Raw genomic sequence first — 20,985 nt, 5'->3', positions numbered from 1 at the left:
CACAAACGATCAAAGATGAGCATGTTGATTCTAGGGATGTTATACAGGGACATCACTTTATTTTTACCAACATTTTTAACATTAACGTGGCTATACTCGGAACCACTGTTACCCCCTTCCATTACAGGAGTTTGGTGTTACTAGTGCAATATGTAAACAAATCACTTTACTAGCTATAGGAGGAGAGAAAAGTAATGTATCCACTTATGTTACAGGGAAATATGATACGATATTACGATTTTCAGTTTGTTTATTACTTTTACGGTACTTTATCAAAATACAGTAGAGTAGTAACAGTTTTTTTTCACAAATTCAATTCTTAAGGCAGTTGTATTTATTATATAATGGCTACTTTATTCAGCATATTACCGTACTTTCGGTAACTCTAATTTCACTTCTGCTCAGTCCACACAGATAAAGTTATTCAGTCATGCTACACACCGTACCTGTGCGAAATAAGCAGGGCCAGGTGTTTATGGAGATCGAGAAAATCACGACATAATAGATATGCAATAGAATTTTACTAATCTTTACGAATTAAGTGATTCTAATAATATGCGTATAAAATGATCGCGAAAAATCGCGAAATAGAGTTCTAATAGCGAAATATGAACACATTCGCGAATTATTATTATTATTGTGTCGTTTTATAACGAATTTCATATTCTGAGTTCTTTTTTCGGACTATTTTTTCTTTTGAATTTGTTATAATATCGAAGTAGGCTACATTGCATGGTATTCCAGGTGTTCTGATTACATTAGTGAACAAAAAAGACGGAGAATTCAACATTTCATTAATAATTTGAAAGTGTTAATTTGAGGGCTGCAAGTTTCTTTCGTGTTTAATGCATGTGTGTTAAATAAGTCTCAATCCAACAAATATTGTCTATTGGCCATACCGCACCTTTACCAGAATTCAACGAACCTTTAATATTAATTATTTGGAAAGTACCTAATATTCATACTGAGTCAATACTCCAATTTCAAAATAATTGTATTTTCCAAAATTTCCATTAATACCCGCCAAGAGTTCAAATCAATCTCCAACAATCTCCGCCGACACCAATATTAAAAAACACAAATGATAAAGTTAATCTCCATAAATACCTGCCCCTGAAAATAAGCTTCAATAATATTGGCTCTTCCTTCTATGGGAAACGCAACCATATTTCTGAAACACACTATACTCTGCACTGTTTACTACACTGCTAGCAGACTTCGAATGCAACAGCGGCCGTAAGTTTGTGTGGCTGACGGGAGCAAGAACATTAGTGAAAAGGGTGGGAGTCAAGTACATTCAGAAACGCAGGTACAATAAAAATGCTAGTATAAATAAAGTGATGTCCCTGTACAATTTATTATACAAAGCTGTAGAATTGAAAACTGAAGTTGTCACAAAGACAAGAGGCGTCATGTTACACTTGCAATTGAATTTAAATGCAAAAATAATATGCATTGCTCAGCATAAAAGTTTTCATATGCAAATAGATCTTCCTGTTGTTCAAGTTTTATATACGAATGCAAAGAATGACAGAAGAGTTTACGTTGGTAATGCTAGAAGGATGTGAGCAGTCCTTCATATATTGTAGTATAAAGCTTCGTATTCACTTACTTATATATGGCTTTTAAGGAACCCGCAGGTTCACTGCCGCCCTCACATAAGCCCGCCATTGGTTCCTATGCTGTGCAAGATTAATCCACTGTCTATCATCATATCCCATCTCCCTCAAATCCACTTCAATATTATCCTCCCTTCTACGTCTCAGCCTCCCCAATGATCTTTTTCCCCTCATTCTCCCAACTAGAGTCCGTCCACACCTGTGGAGTAACGGTCAGCGCGTCTGGCCGCGAAACCAGGTGGCCCGGGTTCGAATCCCGGTCGGGGCAAGTTATCTGGTTGAGGTTTTTTCCGGGGTTTTCCCTCAACCCAATACGAGCAAATGCTGGGTAACTTTCGGTGTTGGACCCCGGACTCATTTCACCGGCATTATTACCTTCATATCATTCAGACGCTAAATAACCTAGATGTTGATACAGCGTCGTAAAATAACCCAATAAAAAAAAAAACTAGAGTCCCGTCGCTCCAATTTCCGGCAGCCAATCACGTTGCAGATCGGCTACATTTAAGCGTGTGCGTCTTGTGATTCGCTGATGAAGAAGTCAAGCATTTCCCAATGCTCGATAAGTACTTACGGTAATATAATCATCCGCCATTTTGGCTCTTTCGTTGGCGTTCGCAGAAAGCACACGAGGACGTTATATGCCGCTCAATTATTTGCTGAATTACAATGCGTTTGATTTATTATCATAGGAGCTATGACATGATAATGTCTAACGATATGGCAAATAGATTCCTCGTATGGTAGCTCGGAAACGAAAGAACAAAAATGGCGAATGATACTACCTACCTAGACTTTATAGAGCCTTCACTTCCTAAGACGTAAGCAAAGAGGAGGAGTCACGCCGGAAATAACAGCGTCGCGACTATAACTCTCTATATGCATTTCTGGATTCGCCCATCTCAAACATCTAGATTTAACGTTCCCAATTATGTCAGGTGAAGAATACAATGCCTGAAGTTCTGTGTTGTGTAACTCTCTCCAGTCTCCTGTAATTTCATCTCTCTTAGCCCCAAATATTAATATAATAACATTATTCTCAAACATCCTTAATCTCTGTTCCTTTCTCTAAGTGAGAGTCCAGGTTTCACAACCATACAGTAGGATCGGTAATATAACTGTTTTATAAATTTCAACTTTCAGATTTTTTGACAGCAGACTAGATGACAAAAGCTTCTCAACCAAATAATAACACGCATTTCCAATATTTATTCTTGGTTTAATTTCCTCCCGAGTGTCATATTTGTTACTGGTGCTCCAACATATTTGAATTTTTCCAACTCTTCGAAGGATAAATCTCCAATTTTTATATTTCCATTTCGTAAAATATTCTGGTCACGAGACATATCATTTACGTTGTCTGTTAGGGATTTACTTCCAAACCTATATCTTTATTTGCTTCAAGTAGAATTTCCGTGTTTTGCCTAATCGTTTGTGGATTTTCTCCTAATATATACTCGTTATCCGCATAGACAAGACGTTGATGTAACCCGTGTAACAATGTGAAATAGTACCTGCACAGTCTATTGTTCCCAGTACCCTCATAAACTCAAGGTTCGTGACTGTATATACTAGACTGTGATGACACAGCGGAAATATAACACATATAATTAATAGGTACATTATGTACTCAAATAAAATAAATTGGATCCATAAACTAATAAAACCGTCATTAACTGTAATGTCTAGACTCTAGAGTTCCTTTATAATGAGAGTTGAGACGTTGACTCCAACAACAATTAAAATATGTAATGATTTGATAGCACTGAAAATGGAAAAACAAAGCTCTTATGAGAAGTAAAACCATATACCTATATTATATTATATACAAATATTAAACGAATTTGATACTTAATTTTATAATGTATTATATAATTTTATAATATAATTTATTATATCTGAAATATAAAAAATTATTATTACAACTAGTTCTTCACTGAGAAATAAGGAAAAGCTGTTAACTTGAATTTATTTGAAGCAAAGCGTTACTGGATTATGCAATAAGGTAGGCGATGTTTGAATCCTGTGTCTCAACTCTATTCTCAATTATTATCTTAGCCTATGCTCGATTACACTAACCTCTCGCGCTTGAAAGTAGAACTAAACGCTGGCGCACAGAGAAACAAAACACAGGAAAATTCGCTTAGTGTCCATTCTTTATAATCCCTATTCGCTGGCGATATTAGCTATCGTAGTGTTTAGCAACTATCTATGGATGCATATTTACTACGTATTGTGCTTCGTGACTGTATATAATACACTGTGCTTCTACTGGAGTGACATGTCACTTCTTTAGCAGCTATATCTGACCTCTTTCGACTTCGCTGTATCTGCTCTGCATATTCCAAACGCATGCGCACAACGAAATGTTTTGCCTTCAAACAATGCTCGTGTTTGTGCTAGAAGCAGTCCAAACTCTGTCCAACTTGCTGTATCATGCTGTACAGCGTTTTTTGCTTAAACTTGCTTAATCGTGGTATACATCGTTACTGAACTCTGCTTAATCATGTTTAAACCTGCTTAAACATACTGTACAGCGTTCTTGTAAGTGTGCGGCATTCCTATATTAATCATTGAAAAAACATGTTTAAGCAAAAACGTTTTCGCTTAAAGCAGTTTTGCTTTAAAGAATATCGTAATATCAAATATTACATATCAATATCACTGAACACTCTGTACAAATTAATATGTTCATCTCATCATATTCTTTCTTATAAATGCAGGTTATGCACAGCTTACCTTCCTTCTGTGGAATATACGCAAATGACATAGAAATCTGCGAAGTTCTATTAACTTATCTGCAAGAGAAAAAACAGTGAAAAGATTGCGATGCGATCTAATAGGCAGTGGCTTGAAAGCAAGCACAAATGAAATACATACAGAGCAGCATCTTTTACCATTGCCGTATATTATGTATAACTATTACAGCTGACAACCTGTAGTATTCACCACGTCCAATATGAATACAAAGTAATTGGGATAAATTCCAATTTTATTTAACTGCATGATAAAGAAGTGACGGGAGCCGTCATAGTTTACTTAAAAGAAATGGTTTCTCACAGGAATCTGGAGAATATAACAATGTTTGGTCTTTGCACAAACTTACCAAATAAAATTTCTTGCCCCTGTCTATTTTAATAGGCCTGCACTATAGTAGCTGCAGTTGTTAAATTTCTTTGAAATTTAATGCACCTAGTTACTCCTGTAGCATCACTGACAGTGTTTAAATTTTAGGATATTCTGGACTGCTCAGGGCGGTCTACAAATCTATAACAGAAAATGTGGTTTGTCTACAGCACGTGACACGAAGTCCCAACTAGGGTTATGTTTGCTTAGGTAAGAAATAGTTCTTTGCCTACTTCACTTATGCACCTTCAACTGTCCTACAAGTCAAACGAACAAACCTTCGGTGACATTACGTAAGTTTCACGTTAGTGTACACTCACCCTATACCTCAAAAATACTGTGACGGGATAATTAGTTTTGGCTCTGTTATAACTTGCATATACGAGCCTGTGCAGGATTTTCAATGCCTGGTGCACAGAATGTGGGTTTCTGGCATCTTGTAGGCCCATTAGAGGTATGTGGATATGAAAAAAAAAATTGAGTGTGCCGAGTGAAGTTCCTGGGTAGTTGAGTCGGTAGAGCATTGGCGCGCTAAGCGAAAGGTCCCGCGATCGAAACTCGGCCCAGGAACAATTTTTCCCGTGAAATTATTAAAATATATTTATTTGATGTGTATTTAAAAAAAAACCCGCTCCTTCGGTTATAGAGAATAATAACCGGTTATCAGGTTAAACTGTATCCATCTTCAAGTAAGGGATGGGAAAAAATAACCAGTTAATCGTATGAGAAAACCGGGTACAAAAATAAGCGGTTATTTTTGCTCACCTCTTACTTGAAGATGGATACAGAAGGGACTGGGTAATGTAAAAATTATTGAAATATCTTTAGTAGGTACGATATAAAAATATAAAAATAGGAAATTTATGGTTTTAAAATGAGGAAAAATTCAAGTAACTTCGAGCAACAGTAACAAATACAAGTGACACTCAAGAGAAAATTACGCGATGAATAAATATGGAAAATGCCTGTGTTATTCAATTGCGAAGCTTTTGTCTTCCAGTTTGTTCTCAAAAGAGCTGAAAGTTAGAATTTATAAAAGAGCTATATATTACCAGTTGCTCTGTATGACTGTGAAACTTGAACTGTCACTTTGATAGAGGAACAGAGGTTAAGGGTGTTTCAAAATAAGGTGGTTAGGAATGGGTTTCAGAGGGACGAAGATACAGGAGAATGAAGAAAGTTACATAACGCAGAGCTGCACGCATTGTATTCTTCACATGACATAATTAGGAACATTAAATCCAGACGTTTGAGATAGCCAAGGCATTTAGCACGTATGGCCGAATCAAGAAACGCATATAGAGTGTTAGTTGGGAGGCCAGAGGGAAAAAGACATTTGGGGAGGCCGAGACGTAGATGGGAGGATATTAAAATGGATTTGAGGGAGATGGGATAAAATGATAGAGACTAGATAAATCTTGCACAGAATAGGGACCGATTGTGGACTTATGTGAGGGTGGCAATGAACCTGCGGGTTACTTAAAAGCCATTTGCATGTAAGTAATAAATGTCTTGAGAAACACAACTGAATACTTCCGATAACTGTACCTGTATAACTACTGTACTGCAGATAACTTACTGAACTGCCGTGAACTGATAAATGATACTGTATTTGTGCGATGTGTGGGTTCTGTGTCTTTACTTCAGACAAGGGCAGGCGATTGGACATTTGTAATGCCACACCACGCGGTTTGCGAGGTGAATGAACTTCTCTTATCTACATCACTCACAATGCAGATTCCAATATCACGTCATTCATTGCGATCGGTGACCTTGTCTCACATCTCCAGCATATGGTAACGTCTGATTCACATTGGGGCGAGACGTTTTACCAAAGAAATGCATCTAGCTCCGCCATCGTCCGAAAACGGACCTATGTTCATATGAACTTCTTCACTCAAAATGGCCTAAGATATCGTATCGTAAATTTTTTACCTTTCCTCGTGAATCACCCTGTACACATATTAATTAATAAATATTAAATACTAGTCCAATACTTAGACCTACTTGATTCACAAAATTATGGTTAAACACTTCGTAAGCACTCGTATTTGCGATAATCTTCAATAAAGCTAACTTGTCATACTTGCTGCCATCTTTAGCTTAAGGTATATGTACACCTTTGCAAACAAAAAATTTTGTTTTGCATAATTTTGCTCTGTAAAATTTTTATACAATTGAGAATGGTACCAGAAAGAGAATGAAGTGAACATATCCCTTGAAATTATGTCTAAATTGTTTATAAAAATGATTTTGTTTATAATTTTGACATGCAACTCGAAACATGATAGCTCATGCAGTTTTTAAGATAGAGCCACGGTTTTTTCACTGTTTTATAGCTAAAACTATTCTTTAGTGCCTGACATAGAGCTATTTTTTATTTTCATTTACATTAAATAAATATTACCATATATATAACTTATAATAATATTTTATGTTATATAAATCGTGTAAAAAATCCATAGATAATTTTTAACTATATTAATGTTATTTTACTTATTGTCAGGCACTGAGGGACATTTCAAGCTTTAAAATGACACCAATATCTTCTTGGTATCACCATATTTGGCTGAGATATCATGTTTGAAAGAATTAAATATTCTAAAATTTCTATTTACAGGAAATGAGCCACAAACTTTCAGAGCCTAGAAGACTCCATCATATGTCACCCCTTAAGCAGCTTCATGTCGGTCCAGTTTCAGCATCTTTCTGCCTCTCCAATACCTCCGCCTTGTTTTAACTTCAGGTGTTCAATGTTTTTTTTATGGCATTTTTGTCCCTATTTCCATTGATGCAACAAATCCTGCGATGGTGTTTGTCCCAGGGTTTTTGCCCATCCTCCTCAGAATTGTAATTTCTGCTTTTGGACTCTTATTAAAATGACGTACAACATCAATGACACACGAATTTACAGTTTTATGATTAACAGTAAAAGACTATAAATTACTTCATTATGTAAAAAAGCATTTTCAATCTAATGATCATGCCCAGATATCTATGCATCAACTTCGGGACTAGAAAGAAGTTTATTTTACAAGCAATACTCGATGAGGGGATTGACTGCTACAAAGATCACTCCAAAAGTAAGTGACCGTGGCTGATGATGCAGCATTTTGGAAAATGGGACTTATCTGAAAAACCATAAGGCATAAATCGAAAATTCTTATATCAAATTAAAGAGAAGAAAATTCTCTATTAAAATAGTTATATTTTGAAAATTCTAATTTTTCATCATTTTTTGCGTTTTGTGGGTGTACATATAACTTAAGAGGTTTGCGGTCACGAATCAAAACAATTTACTGTTTATTCACGGCCACCTAAAACAATCAGGTACTCGCAACGTTCTACTGTTCAACGAAAAATATACAAAATACCCTCCGGCGATGGATAGCTTTGAATTGACGCATGCCCTATAATTTTTAATGGAAAAAGCAATCACAATTGAATGCGTTTCTTTCATTATTTCATGTATTGCTTGAATGCTTGAAATTCAAAGAAAAGTTGAATCGTGTAGATGTACCATAATGGACATGATACAACATACATGTACATAGAACTTAAGTTTAGAAATTAAGTATTGGAATCGCTACTTATATATGAAACTCCTTATAATAACTAATTCCATTCTGAATTTAAACATATAACTTTTGTATACTACAGGATCCAGTTGAGGAGAAGAGAGATAATTATTTCAATAAAAGACGGGAAGCAAGTCGTACACTTAGGAATAAAAAAGAGAGATTACTTGAAGGAAAAACTGAATGAGGTAGAAACAAATAGTAAGAATAAAAACATTCGAGATTTATATAACGGTATAAAGGAATTTAAGAACGGATATCAGCCAAGGGTAAACGTGATCAAGGATGAGAATGGTGACTTGCTTGCAGACTCTCCATCAATCCTAAACAGATGGAAAAACTATTTTGCGCAACTATTAAACGTACACAGGCCAAATAGAAATGATCGGGACGAAATTCAAATACAAACTGCTGAGCCATTTATACCCGAACCCACGCTTTCAGAAGTCGAAATTGCGATAGAAAATCTGAAAAAGTACAAGTCTCCAGGTATCGATCAAATTCCAGCAGAATTAATACACGAGGGTGGAAGTGCATTATATAGCGAAATTTATAAACTTGTACTTGCTATTTGGGAAAAGGGAATTGTACCAGAACAATGGAAGGAGTCCATAATTGTACCTATTTTTAAGAAGGGGGACAAAACCAACTGTGGTAACTTTCGAGGAATATCACTTTTGTTGACGTCGTACATAATTTTGTCCAATATTCTTTTGAGAAGATTAACTCCGTACGTAGATGAAATTATTGGGGATCATCAGTGCGGTTTTCGGCGTAATAGATCGACTATTGATCAGATTTTTTGTATTCGACAGATAATGGAGAAAAAATGGGAGTATAAGGGTATAGTACATCAGTTATTCATAGATTTCAAAAATGTTAAGAGGGAAATATTATATAATATTCCTATTGAATTTGGTATTCCCAAGAAATTAGTTCGATTAATTAAAATGTGTCTCAGTGAAACATACAGCAGAGTCCGTATAGGCCAGTTTCTATCTGATGATTTTCCAATTCACTGCGGGCTAAAGCAGGGAGATGCACTATCACCTTTACTTTTTAACTTCGCTCTAGAATATGCCATTAGGAAAGTTCAGGATAACAGGCAGGGTTTGGAATTGAACGGGTTACATCAGCTTCTCGTCTATGCGGATGACGTGAATATGTTAGGAGAAAATCCACAAACGATTAGGCAAAACACGGAAATTTTACTTGAAGCAAGTAAAGCGATCAGTTTGGAAGTAAATCCCAAAAAGACAAAGTATATGATTATGTTTCGTGACCAGAATATTGTACGAAATGGAAATATAAAAATTGGAGATCTATCCTTCGAAGGGGTGGAAAAATTCAAATATTTTGGAGCAACAGTAACAAATATAAATGACACTCGGGAGGAAATTAAACGCAGAATAAATATGGGAAATGCGTGTTATTATTCGGTTGAGAAACTTTTATCATCTAGTCTGCTGTCGAAAAATCTCAAAGTTAGAATTTATAAAACAGTTATATTACCGGTTGTTCTTTATGGTTGTGAAACTTGGACTCTCACTCTGAGAGAGGAACATAGGTTAAGGGTGTTTGAGAATAAGGTGCTTAGGAAAATATTTGGGGCTAAGAGGGATGAAGTTACAGGAGAATGGAGAAAGTTACACAACGCAGAACTGCACGCATTGTATTCTTCACCTGACATAATTAGGAACATTAAATCCAGACGTTTGAGATGGGCAGGGCATGTAGCACGTATGGGGGAATCCAGAAATGCATATAGAGTGCTAGTTGGGAGACCGGAGGGGAAAAAGACCTTTGGGGAGGCCGAGACGTAGATGGGAGGATGATATTAAAATGGATTTGAGGGAGGTGGGATATGATGATAGGGACTGGACTAATCTTGCACAAGATAGGGACCGATGGCGGGCTTATGTGAGGGCGGCAATGAACCTTCGGGTTCCTTAAAAGCCATTTGTATGTATATATGTATATGTATACTATAGGACTTCACACGTACAATCTGTTCTGAAAACCATTTCAAAATGACAAATACCTCTCTTACACACTTTATTGTTTCCACTCTTCAATTCCAGACAACATCGTATTGCATCAATATTACTTTACAACAGCCTCAGATTTGTGTGTAAAGCCTCGTTCACACATTTGAAGTAATGTGAATTCAAGACACTCGATTCGACCAACTTGAAAAGTGTTAAGTACGTTTCAACTCGACGTGAAGTCATGTAACGGCTTGAATTCAAGTTTGAAGTGAAGTTAAATCCATTTCTACTTTTTACTTAACTTAAAAGGATATTTGACACAACTTATAATGTGTGAACGTCACTTGATAACATTAATTCAAGGAGAAAATCGCTGGAACTGAAATAACAGCTGTTTGTTTTTCTGTTCTACTGAGAACGCAAAGATTATAGGAAACAATTTTAAGTGAAATGATGCACAAATGTTTGAGTTTCTGAAATTGTATAACGCTCACGAAGGCCTGGGGATTATAGAAACTTCAAGGTTTCGCGACAGAAATGCAAAAGAAGCTACCAAGGAAGAAAGAGTTCATTGAAGAATTGAACAGCACAGATTTTAACGTGGACACAGATGAGATGTGAAAGAAAATTAAAAACTTTTAAACTGTAGACAGAGAAGTGATAACATTTATCGGCCGAATCTGGCATAGTTCAATGTGACTGAAAGATTTCAGAGATTTCTTTTGGGAACTATAACAGCTTCAAGATAATCATTTTCAATTATGGTAAATCAGACCTGCTTATATTTTATTACATTTACATTAAGAATTACTAAATCTGCTTGAAGATTTCATCATCATCCTGTCAAGTACTAGTCCCAAAAGAACAGTTTCGGCCTGAAAAAGCGATTTTCTTGCCATCTTTCCATAGATCGACCAAGTGAGCATTTCCTATTTCGACGATACATTATTGAATTAGGGATCCTAGATGAAACCATTCTTGAGACGTGTTCCTTGCAGTTTAATTGACCTGGAGATATATTCCAGTACTGATGACACATTACGTTCTTGAAGGATATCTTCAGTTTTCTTTCGATCCCATTTTGTGTAGCCAGTTGTTCGGCGCATGAATCTCATCTCGCAAGCTGTTAGTCTGCTTTCATCTTTTGTCTTTATAGTCCACGCTTCACTCCCATAACATAGGACTGGTCAAGCTATTATTTGATAAAAACGAATACGAGTTGATGTTTTTACTAATGAAGGTTTCAAAACTCTATTAATGATGTCCATTGATTTGTTGAATTTTACAATTTTCACTCATGAATCCAAATTTTCAACAAAAGAAACTTTATATTCTAAATAATTAAACTCATTAACTCTTTCCAAAATTGTGTTATTTAAACAAATTTTGATTGCCATTGTTTATTTACCACAAAAGGCCATTATTTTTGTTTTGTTAACGGACATTTCCATTGAATATTTTTGAGTTATTAAATTTAAATTATGTACTAACCATTGCAAATCGTATTCTGATGTTGCTAATAAAACAAGATCTTCAAACGTTATTACATATAATTTCTGTTAATAGTGATATATCCGTGTTTTGTTTCTCTAAAATCTTTCACAATAGCATTCATATAAACATTAAATGCAAAGGAGAGAGGCCACAACCTTGTCTGTCTCCTGAGTTTATTTCCGTCCAAGGAGTTATATTTTTCTTTTATTTTTACTGCAATAAGGTTTGATTTATAAAGGTTACAGGAACAATATTAAGTGAAATAATGCCCAAATAATGTCCTGTATTTCTCTTACTAATCTAATTCCTAACCCATACTTAACAAAGCATCTTCCAGTTCTTCAATATATTTATCATTTCCCTGCCACGGAGGTTTGCTACTAGAGAAATTCCTAATTGCACAACTTCCATCGACGCCATTTTATCTTACTTGAAAGCAAAATAACTTGAATATGTGTGAACTGCGACTTGAATTCAGGTCACTTCAAAAGTTTCAACGAGGCTTAAGTGAGGAACGGTTTCAGACTTCCCGAAAATCAAAAACATTTGCTCACACATTACATTAGATTGCCTTTTCTGCTTCACGCTGGCGTCTGTAATATTTTTCACAGGAAGTGTGACAGTAGCTTTTTCCGAAGACACTGCAATTTTATGGCTTTTGTTTTGTGTGTATGTATTTTTAACTATACACATAGGTTTCTCCATAAATGTAGAACGTGTTCTGATAATTTCAGACTGTGATACGTAACTTCCATTGAGATCATATCAAAATGCCTCCTCACCAATATGTATAAATGCATGCATTTTGCGATATGATTCCGAAAAATATTTTCCACAGACGTCACATCTGAACGTGTTCTTGCTCATGTGTACTACTTCGTGTTTTTTAAGAAGACTCAAATAGGCGAAGACCTTCCCACAGTAACTGCACTTGTATGGAGCATCGTCTGTGTGTAATGCGTGCACCAGTGCATGTGTTTTGAGATTACTCGATTGCGCGTAGGCCTTCCCACAGATGTCGCATTTAAATGGTTTTTCACCTGTGTGAGAACGTATGTGGCTTTTGAGACTTACCAAAAAAGCGTAACCTCTACCACAAACATCGCAATTTAAAGGTTTTTCGCCGCTATGTAAACGTGCATGATTTTCGAGATAAGCAGATCGGAGAAAATTCTTTCCACAAACGTCACATTTGAAAGCTTTATCGACTGTATGTCTCGATATGTGATTTTTTAGAAATAACAATTGTGAAAAACTCTTTCCACATATATCACAATTAAATGGTTTCTCGCCTGTGTGTATAATTGCATGACTTTTCAGTTTTCTAGTTTCCGAGAAATGTTTTCCACAAACATCACATCTAAAAGGTTTCTCTCTCTTGTGACAGTTTGAATGAGTTCTCAGATTTCCCAATTGCGAAAAACACTTTCCACACACATCACACGTGAATGGCTTCTCACCTGTATGCGTTCGTACATGCAACTTCAGACTTCCCAAAAACGAAAAACTTTTTCCACAACTTTCGCAGTTGAACGGTTTCTCGCCTGTGTGTACAAGCGAATGTTTTTTCAGATATCCCGACACCGTGAATTTCTTTCCGCATACCTTGCAACTGAATGGCTTTTTGCCAGTATGTACGGTAATATGAACTTGAAGATTACACCATTGCGAAAAATATTTTCCACATATATCACACTGAAATGGCTTCTTGCGTTTGTGTACGGTTACATGATTTTTGAGATCTACCAACCGCGAAAAACATTTTCCACACACTCCACATTTGTATATCTTCTTGCTAGAGTCCTGATCCTCATCTTGTACAATATTGTCATCACAGGAGTCTTCTCCATTGGTAACAGCAATGCTGTGAAGGAAATGTGCTCCATGTACGAACAGTGGTAATTAAAACAATAAATGAGCAACGTCAACATTATACGTAGTAAGTAAAGATACACATTATAATATTTTATAAAATATTTAGTTACAGCATGTGTTAATTTCAAAACGTACCACCTTTAAAAATATTATATATGCTGGCGACAAATTTGAGGAAGTATCCGTCAATTTATTTTTGAGAGGGACGTTCAAAAACCAGTACTGATTGAATTTCATGTCCCACCCAGTGAAACTTTTCTAGAAAACATTTCAATCTGAAAGTGAACCCTATATCTTCAGACAAAATAAGACGAAGAGTTCATCCATTTCTGAAATGCAGACACAAACACACCATTTCATGAATCAAAAAGATGCTGTGCTATTTATTATTGTCTGTTTTTTAATGCAACGTCTTCAGTTCCTGTCGTCTTGAAAATGTCCGACGATATTTTTTGTTTGTTAGTTTTTTTCTCTGTTTTTAGTTTCGTGGTCCAAGTATTAACATATTACGAAGATTTTACACACTCTTATCCCGCTAAAAGTCTAACGTTATATTGACGTTAGAAGTGACGTACTTGCTGACATATGTTCACGTTCGTAAAACTACGGAAAGAATCGTAGGAGATTGGTGCACGTATTCTTTTAACGTAAGGATCTACTATACGATATTTCGCATCCTTTTAAATTATTTATCATGTTGTAGCTCCTATGATAGTCAGTCAATCGAACTGTAATTTTTTTGGTTAATGGTTCAATGTCCCACCCAGTGAAACTTTCCTAGAAAACCTATCAATCTGAAAGTGAACCCTATATTTTCAGACAAAAAAAAGAAGAAGAAAGAGTTCATTCATTTCGGAAATGCAGACACAAACACATCATTTCGTGAATCACAAAGATGCTGTGCTATTTATTATTGTGTGTTTTTGAATGCAACGAATTCAGTTCTTGTTGTCTTAAAAATGTCCGACGATATTTTTTGTTTGTTACTTTTTTCTCTGTTCTTAGTTTCGTGATATAAGTACATGACTCTTCAGACAATTGCATCAACCATTTTAAAATCTTCATTGAACATCATCAATCACCATCTCTATTCATCTTTATAATATTCAATGTATATTATTTATTTTCAATAGATTTTTATCGTTTTGATAGCTACCAGGTCTTGTCGCAGAAAGTTCTTTTTTTTTAATTTCATTGTGTATTTTTTTAACATTAATTTATATTTTCTTTTTTGTTGATTTGAATTGATTAGGATGCCGATATTTTAAATCCAAGATTTGAACGGCTATCATTTCGATTATATTCTCCTTAGGATGTTTTCGCACTCTCTTCTCCCACTAAACGTCTAACGTTATGTTCACGTCAGGAGTGACGTACCTGGTGACATATGTTCACGTTCGTAAAACTTCGGAAAGAATCGTAGACACGTATTCTTTTAATGTACGGATCTACTATACGATATTTCGCATCCTTTTAAATTATATATCATGTCGTAGCTCCTATGATAGTCAATCGAACTGTAATTTTTTTGGTTTAATCGTTCAATGTCCAAAGAAAGTTTGCAAAAAAAATCGAAATGAAAATTTCTTTTAAAAGTAACATAAAAAAAATACTACCTTCGATGTGATCTGTTCAGAATAGACATCAGACCTTCAAAAGTTGGTAAGAGATAAACCTTTTTTGTTTTTAACGTTAGATGGGGGATAAAAGTGAAAGAAATGTTGAGAAAGAACAGAAATTACTTCTAAAAGTGGTTGTTACTGAAAATCTTTACCCGTTTCCGAATTACGGCGAGTTAAAAGAAAGGACTGTTTTCGCTTGCCAGAGTTTTCAATGCTCAACTGTTTATACGTTGGAACCTCAATAATAATCTTTTCTCAGCCTTCTTGTACGCTGACCTATTTTTCTAGTGTATGTATCTGTATCATTAAATCGTTTCCAAGTCGTACCAACAATAGATTTACCTAAATTACAGCATGAATAGTCCAATCTTCTTGCAGCAGTGTGACCAATCGAACAGCTTCTACATCACTTAGTTGCCTGATGTTGACTGACAAATGTAAACATGGTGTCCAAAGTTGAACTTTTCAATTAAAGGCACTAGATGTCAGTTTATGACAACACCAGTCATTGCGCAACCAGTTTAGTTTTCAACATAGCACAATACATTTCAATATTTCTTCGCAGCCATGATTTCAACAGTTTGTTGCGTTGTTTATCAACAGTAATCTCACTACAGGTTTTGATTTATCTAGAGAAAATCAAAACTCGAATGGAATTTAATTGGCTGTTACACGATTAGTAGAAAGTATATAAAGATTAGAAGAAATAAAGTACTCTAATACAATAAAACATTAATTGATTTATTGAAATTCTATTTCATTAAAGTTAGCTTCACCAAAACGTTTGAACGAAGCCGCCATTTTCAGTTGACTGTCTATGCTGTAAAAAAAAGACGATCGCAAAGCTTGTTGTATAGTATCGTAAAGAAATTGATAAATTGAAATGTTGGCAAACAAAGAAAAAATGGTAGGAAGGTAATAATAACAGAAGAAAGTATATAAAGATTAGAAGAAAATAAAATACTCTAACACAATCAAACTGATATTAATTGACTCACTAGAATTCTATTTCACTAATATTACCTTCACCAAAAACTTTCAATAGGACCGCCATTTTCAGTCGACTATCTATGCGAGAAACAAATTAAGATGACAAGGCATGTTTTATAGTACCGTAAAGAATTTGCAGTTTGAAATGTTGGCAAACAAACAAACAAATGCTAGGGTAGTTATAAAAACTGGCAAATGTTAGGGAAGCATAAAATTGTGCGATAAGTAGCCATGATCGGTTGAAAGTCGTCCTTTCGTACAGTTTTATTAGTCAAAAGTGTTATAAAGTAGTAAAACTGTAATTGTCAACCTAAATCTTACTACTGCAAAAACACACATGTTCAAATTTTTGTCCGTCCAATTGATTTGACGAGTGTATCAATTACATATTTAAAATTTAAATTTTTGAGAAGGTGGTCATAAAGTAACCCCCCAATCGTATTGTTAGGATTGATTAACTAAAGTAGTGAAACCAACAAAGAAATATAGCCTCACACATTTCACTCACCTCTCAGTTAAAACTTCACCTTCATCTGCTGTTACTTCCAGTTTGACCTCAACCTCCATTTCACTTTTATCGCATGACCATTCCTATAAAAGATTATACAGGAATTTACCGTCACTTCTGAAGCTTATTTCCGAAGAAATTCTGAGCAAAAAATATCATACAAACATGTGTGCTAATTTAAATATTTTCAGAGTTACAGTAATTTTAAATTCTTTGTAAAATAGCAATACTGTTTAGATTTAAAGGTAAAAGAATGTTATAAATAAAGAATGAACTATTCAAAAATATAATTTCTTTAACTGGCTAGTATTCTGTGTTGTGAATTCCATAGTTGCTCCGTACAGAATCTATTTTCGATTTTTAACTACAAAACTACATTTTTCTTATGCATTTATCACAACAATTGTTTGTGCCGTATACCTCTGTTTCTTGTAGAAGTGTTATATAAATTCATTATAATTTATTTATTTCTGATTATTATTGTGCATGACGTATCTCGGCACTTATAACATAAATTGCCACATTTGTATGATTGTGATTTCCATTACTACAATCCCTTCTTTACTCTAACACATTCTCCCTGCCTGAACATTGAGTAGTTGTATAGTTATACAGTGAAATGCCACTATTACAAACGCTGCAATTATGAATTATTCAGAATAACGAAATAATCTTTTAGTCTCAGTCATTTTACTATTAATATCCATGTTAAAAATGTTTAGATTACAGAACGCATAAGCAACGAACTATTCAGTTTAACATAATAATAATAATTCATTTGGCTACAAAAAAATGTTACCTTAACTACGTTAAACCCAATAAGCAGTTAAAATTACTTGAAATAGATTGGAAACAAAATAAATAAATGAGTTATCACTAGACATTGGTCATCCTTGGTTTCACTGAGTTTTCTGAATGCATTTTCGTAGACGCGATTGTTGTGGTTACAATTTATATTTAAATGAAACGGTTTAATAAAATCGAAGAAGCAGACTGAGGACAGAAGAAAAGCGAAGTCGTAAGAAAATATGGCGTAAGTGCATCAACACTTTCAACGTTTCTCAAAGACAGAGTGAAAATTGAGAAAAGTATTGAATCTGACGCCATGAGTTGTCGATTCGGAACCCAATCTCGTAGAACGTAATATTTCGAGAAATCGACTCGACAAGATGGTTGTAAATGTAACACCTAACCTATATAACCCTGTTCAACGTATTTTTTTGCTTTATAGACCTTAATTTTTGGTCGTAATAAGACCACGACGAATGAAAAATATTGTAAAATATGAAAGAATAATAGTAATTATTCTGTTGTCGAATATGTATAATTATCGTTATGCTATCGATTCTTATTGAAGTCCAAATATAACATGGGTATACTGTATAACCTAACGCAGATAGACTATCTGTTATTCCACAATATGCGACACAATTTGTAGATAAATTCAATCAATTTTTGATTTAACGAAATTTCACTATACGAAAGTAATTACAGTATCCCCTCGAGTTCGATATAGTGGCATTTCACTGTATACAGTCTTTTACAGCAGAGCATGTGGCATATTCAGTAACTTCAAAATCACAAGTTACCGAGCTGATTTCGTAACAACACTAGACAACGGGATGAAGAAATGGACAGCACGAGAAAACAATCGTCACTTGAATACACCCAGTAAATAACAGAGAGAGAACTACCGACCAACACACTTCATAAACTGCACTTACCTTAATTTCTGTTTTCACGATAGGAAAGTCAAATGTCAGGTCTGATTTCAGATCATAGCTGGGATCCATACATTCCGTCTTTATTCCAGTCACGTGCAGGTCTAATAAATTTCCTTCCTGCGAAGCATAGAGCATAATAATTATGTAAATTATCATATCGTCGCTTTTCCGGAATACTGTTGCAACACAAAATATCTGTTTTGTACAGGAGAATGTGTTTCAATTTTTCCATTAATAACGACGCATCTGCCAACTAGCGGCAAGCACTATTCCACATAAAAATCTCAATTTTCGTTTTTTTTTTTTTTTTTTGAGTTGCAACAATGCATGTATGTATGAATCTAGAAATGCATATAGAGTGTTAGTTGAAACACCTGAGGAGAAAAGAGCTTTGGGGAGACCGAGGCGTAGATAGGAGGATAATATTAAAATAGATTTCAGGGAGAATGGGGTATGATGGTAAGGACTGGATTAATCTTGTTCAGAATAGGGACCGATGGTGGGCTTATGTGAGAGTGGCGATGAACCTCCGGGTTCCTTAAAAGCCATTTGTAAGTAAGTACAGTATATTTTTTTGTACACCAGCTTTAATAGCTGCTGGGATCATCATGCTAACCATATGTAACAGTGTACTAGTTGGATGATCGTGCACCTCCTTTGAGGAGTGTGCATGTGAGGACAGCAGTCTTCTATGGCTCTGTGTGGGCTATAGCACCCAGGGTATAAAACAATAAATTGTTATAAATCAAAATGAGCGCCATTACTGTCAATTTACCTCAGACAAAGGCTTCGTGTCTTCTAAATCTGTGTCAATACTTCTTTGTAGAGACAGTGGGTCGATCTCAGGTTGAAAATTCATCATATCCATCATGACTGGAAACAGGAACGGAGAAACTTAATATCACATGCATAAACAGACATCCAACAAAAAAGCCAGAAACTCAACACACTAGAACAATATGAAATATAAAGACACACGAAAACACACCCCAACGATATTCTCAACACACAACTCAATTTCAAAACACATACACTCTTTGACTCTACACTACGAACGCACCCACAGAGGGAACAAGAGGCGCCAAGACCAACAACGACCAGTTCTGAAGATGACCCAAAATAGGTCGAAACATGTAAACAAGGTACGTTAAAATTTAACACATGAAAGTCTTATCATACATATTCCGAAGTGATATAGTGTTAAAAGTTGTATAATCAAGATGAATAAAATTACTTAAATTAAAGCCATAAAGAATTCCGGTATTTCAAAAGTTAAATGAACAAGACCCCAATAAGAGGTTGCGTTTTTTTAATTGGATTTTGGAGAACGTAATTCTGAGAAAATTGACCGGACATTAATATAGTTTTCTGCTGAGGCCTATTTACATTTAAACAGTCACGTATCCTCACAAAATCATCGATATTACAGTCAGGAGAAACCCAATCTTGTACTCCAAACACCTTTGAACGGTGAAAAAATAGGTGTGTGGTGTGCAAGGAACGGACAAGAATTATTGGGCCTATTTTCACTCAGGGCACAATTAGCAGCGAGCGTAATGTGAATGAGATCCTTGACCCGTTTTTAGATGAACTGATTTATGGAAAACGTTCCTCAGTATATTTCCAACAAGACTCCGCCACTGCTCATAATGCCGAAGAAACCATGAGAGGATTGCGTCGAATTTTCGGAATGAGAATTATCAGTAAAAATTTGTGGGTCCCACGAAGTCCAGATTTAACACCGTGCGATTTCTATGGGGGGGGGCACTTAAAAATAAGGTTTATGCGAAAAATCCGCTTACAATAAATTTCCTTAAAGACTATATAAGAGCTGAAATCGAGTCAATCAGTGAAGCAGAACCTCTTAAAGTATTTAACAATTTCATAAGAAGGTGTCAACAGTATGTAGCAGTTGATGGGGGACATTTTCAACACCTTTTTAAGCTGGGTAACTACAAATTCCTATACACGTTTCAGTGCCGGCAGACCGGGTGGCCACGAATAACCTCGTAGCGGCAAGCGACAGAAAAATGAAAAACGAGCGACTAAACAAGTGTCACTGTATATTGCAAAAGTTCTATTTTGGCTTGAACAATGATACCTACCTTTATCAAGAAGAGATCATGATCTTAAAGATCATGTGCTGTTCTTTGTAAAAGAAAAAAGGACAAACTTCAGTCTACGGTTTCCTTTCTTCCCATTTTCCCCGAAAATTCGTACCTAGTACACAAAATAAATTGTTGGCCCTGAAATGTGCCTTATACAATCACAGACAAATCAGTCTACACTTATAGTCTTTTAAAATAACGTGTCGGAAGTAAGAAACGCACACTAAAGTAATTCCAGAAAAATTGTATGGAGGTTATATACCTGCGTCCAGCTGCTACTTCTAAGCAATAGCTACGTTCAATATTAGCAGAGTAATAGGACAAAACTGAAACATGATTTAACTAGGATCAGT

At 35.3% G+C, this 20,985-nt stretch overlaps 1 protein-coding gene across 7 annotated transcripts in view; it reads right to left on the bottom strand.

The window, feature by feature from the left end:
* LOC138692049 (oocyte zinc finger protein XlCOF6-like) overlaps positions 1 to 20,985 on the bottom strand; it is a 58,474-nt gene extending 37,489 nt beyond the window's left edge. For 3 of the 7 annotated variants that reach the window (XM_069814899.1, XM_069814895.1, XM_069814892.1), the window contains exon 1: positions 4,359 to 4,424. In XM_069814899.1, the coding sequence (XP_069671000.1) occupies positions 4,359 to 4,389 (31 nt within the window). In that variant the 5' untranslated portion in view covers positions 4,390 to 4,424. The other 4 variants (XM_069814897.1, XM_069814898.1, XM_069814893.1 and 1 more) reach the window with 4 other exon arrangements.

This window comes from Periplaneta americana, chromosome 16 (assembly GCF_040183065.1).
Source record: "Periplaneta americana isolate PAMFEO1 chromosome 16, P.americana_PAMFEO1_priV1, whole genome shotgun sequence".
In the NCBI taxonomy this organism is placed as follows: domain Eukaryota; kingdom Metazoa; phylum Arthropoda; class Insecta; order Blattodea; family Blattidae; genus Periplaneta; species Periplaneta americana.
Note: the sequence above shows the minus strand (reverse complement) of the source record. Positions and strands in the feature narration are given on the sequence as shown.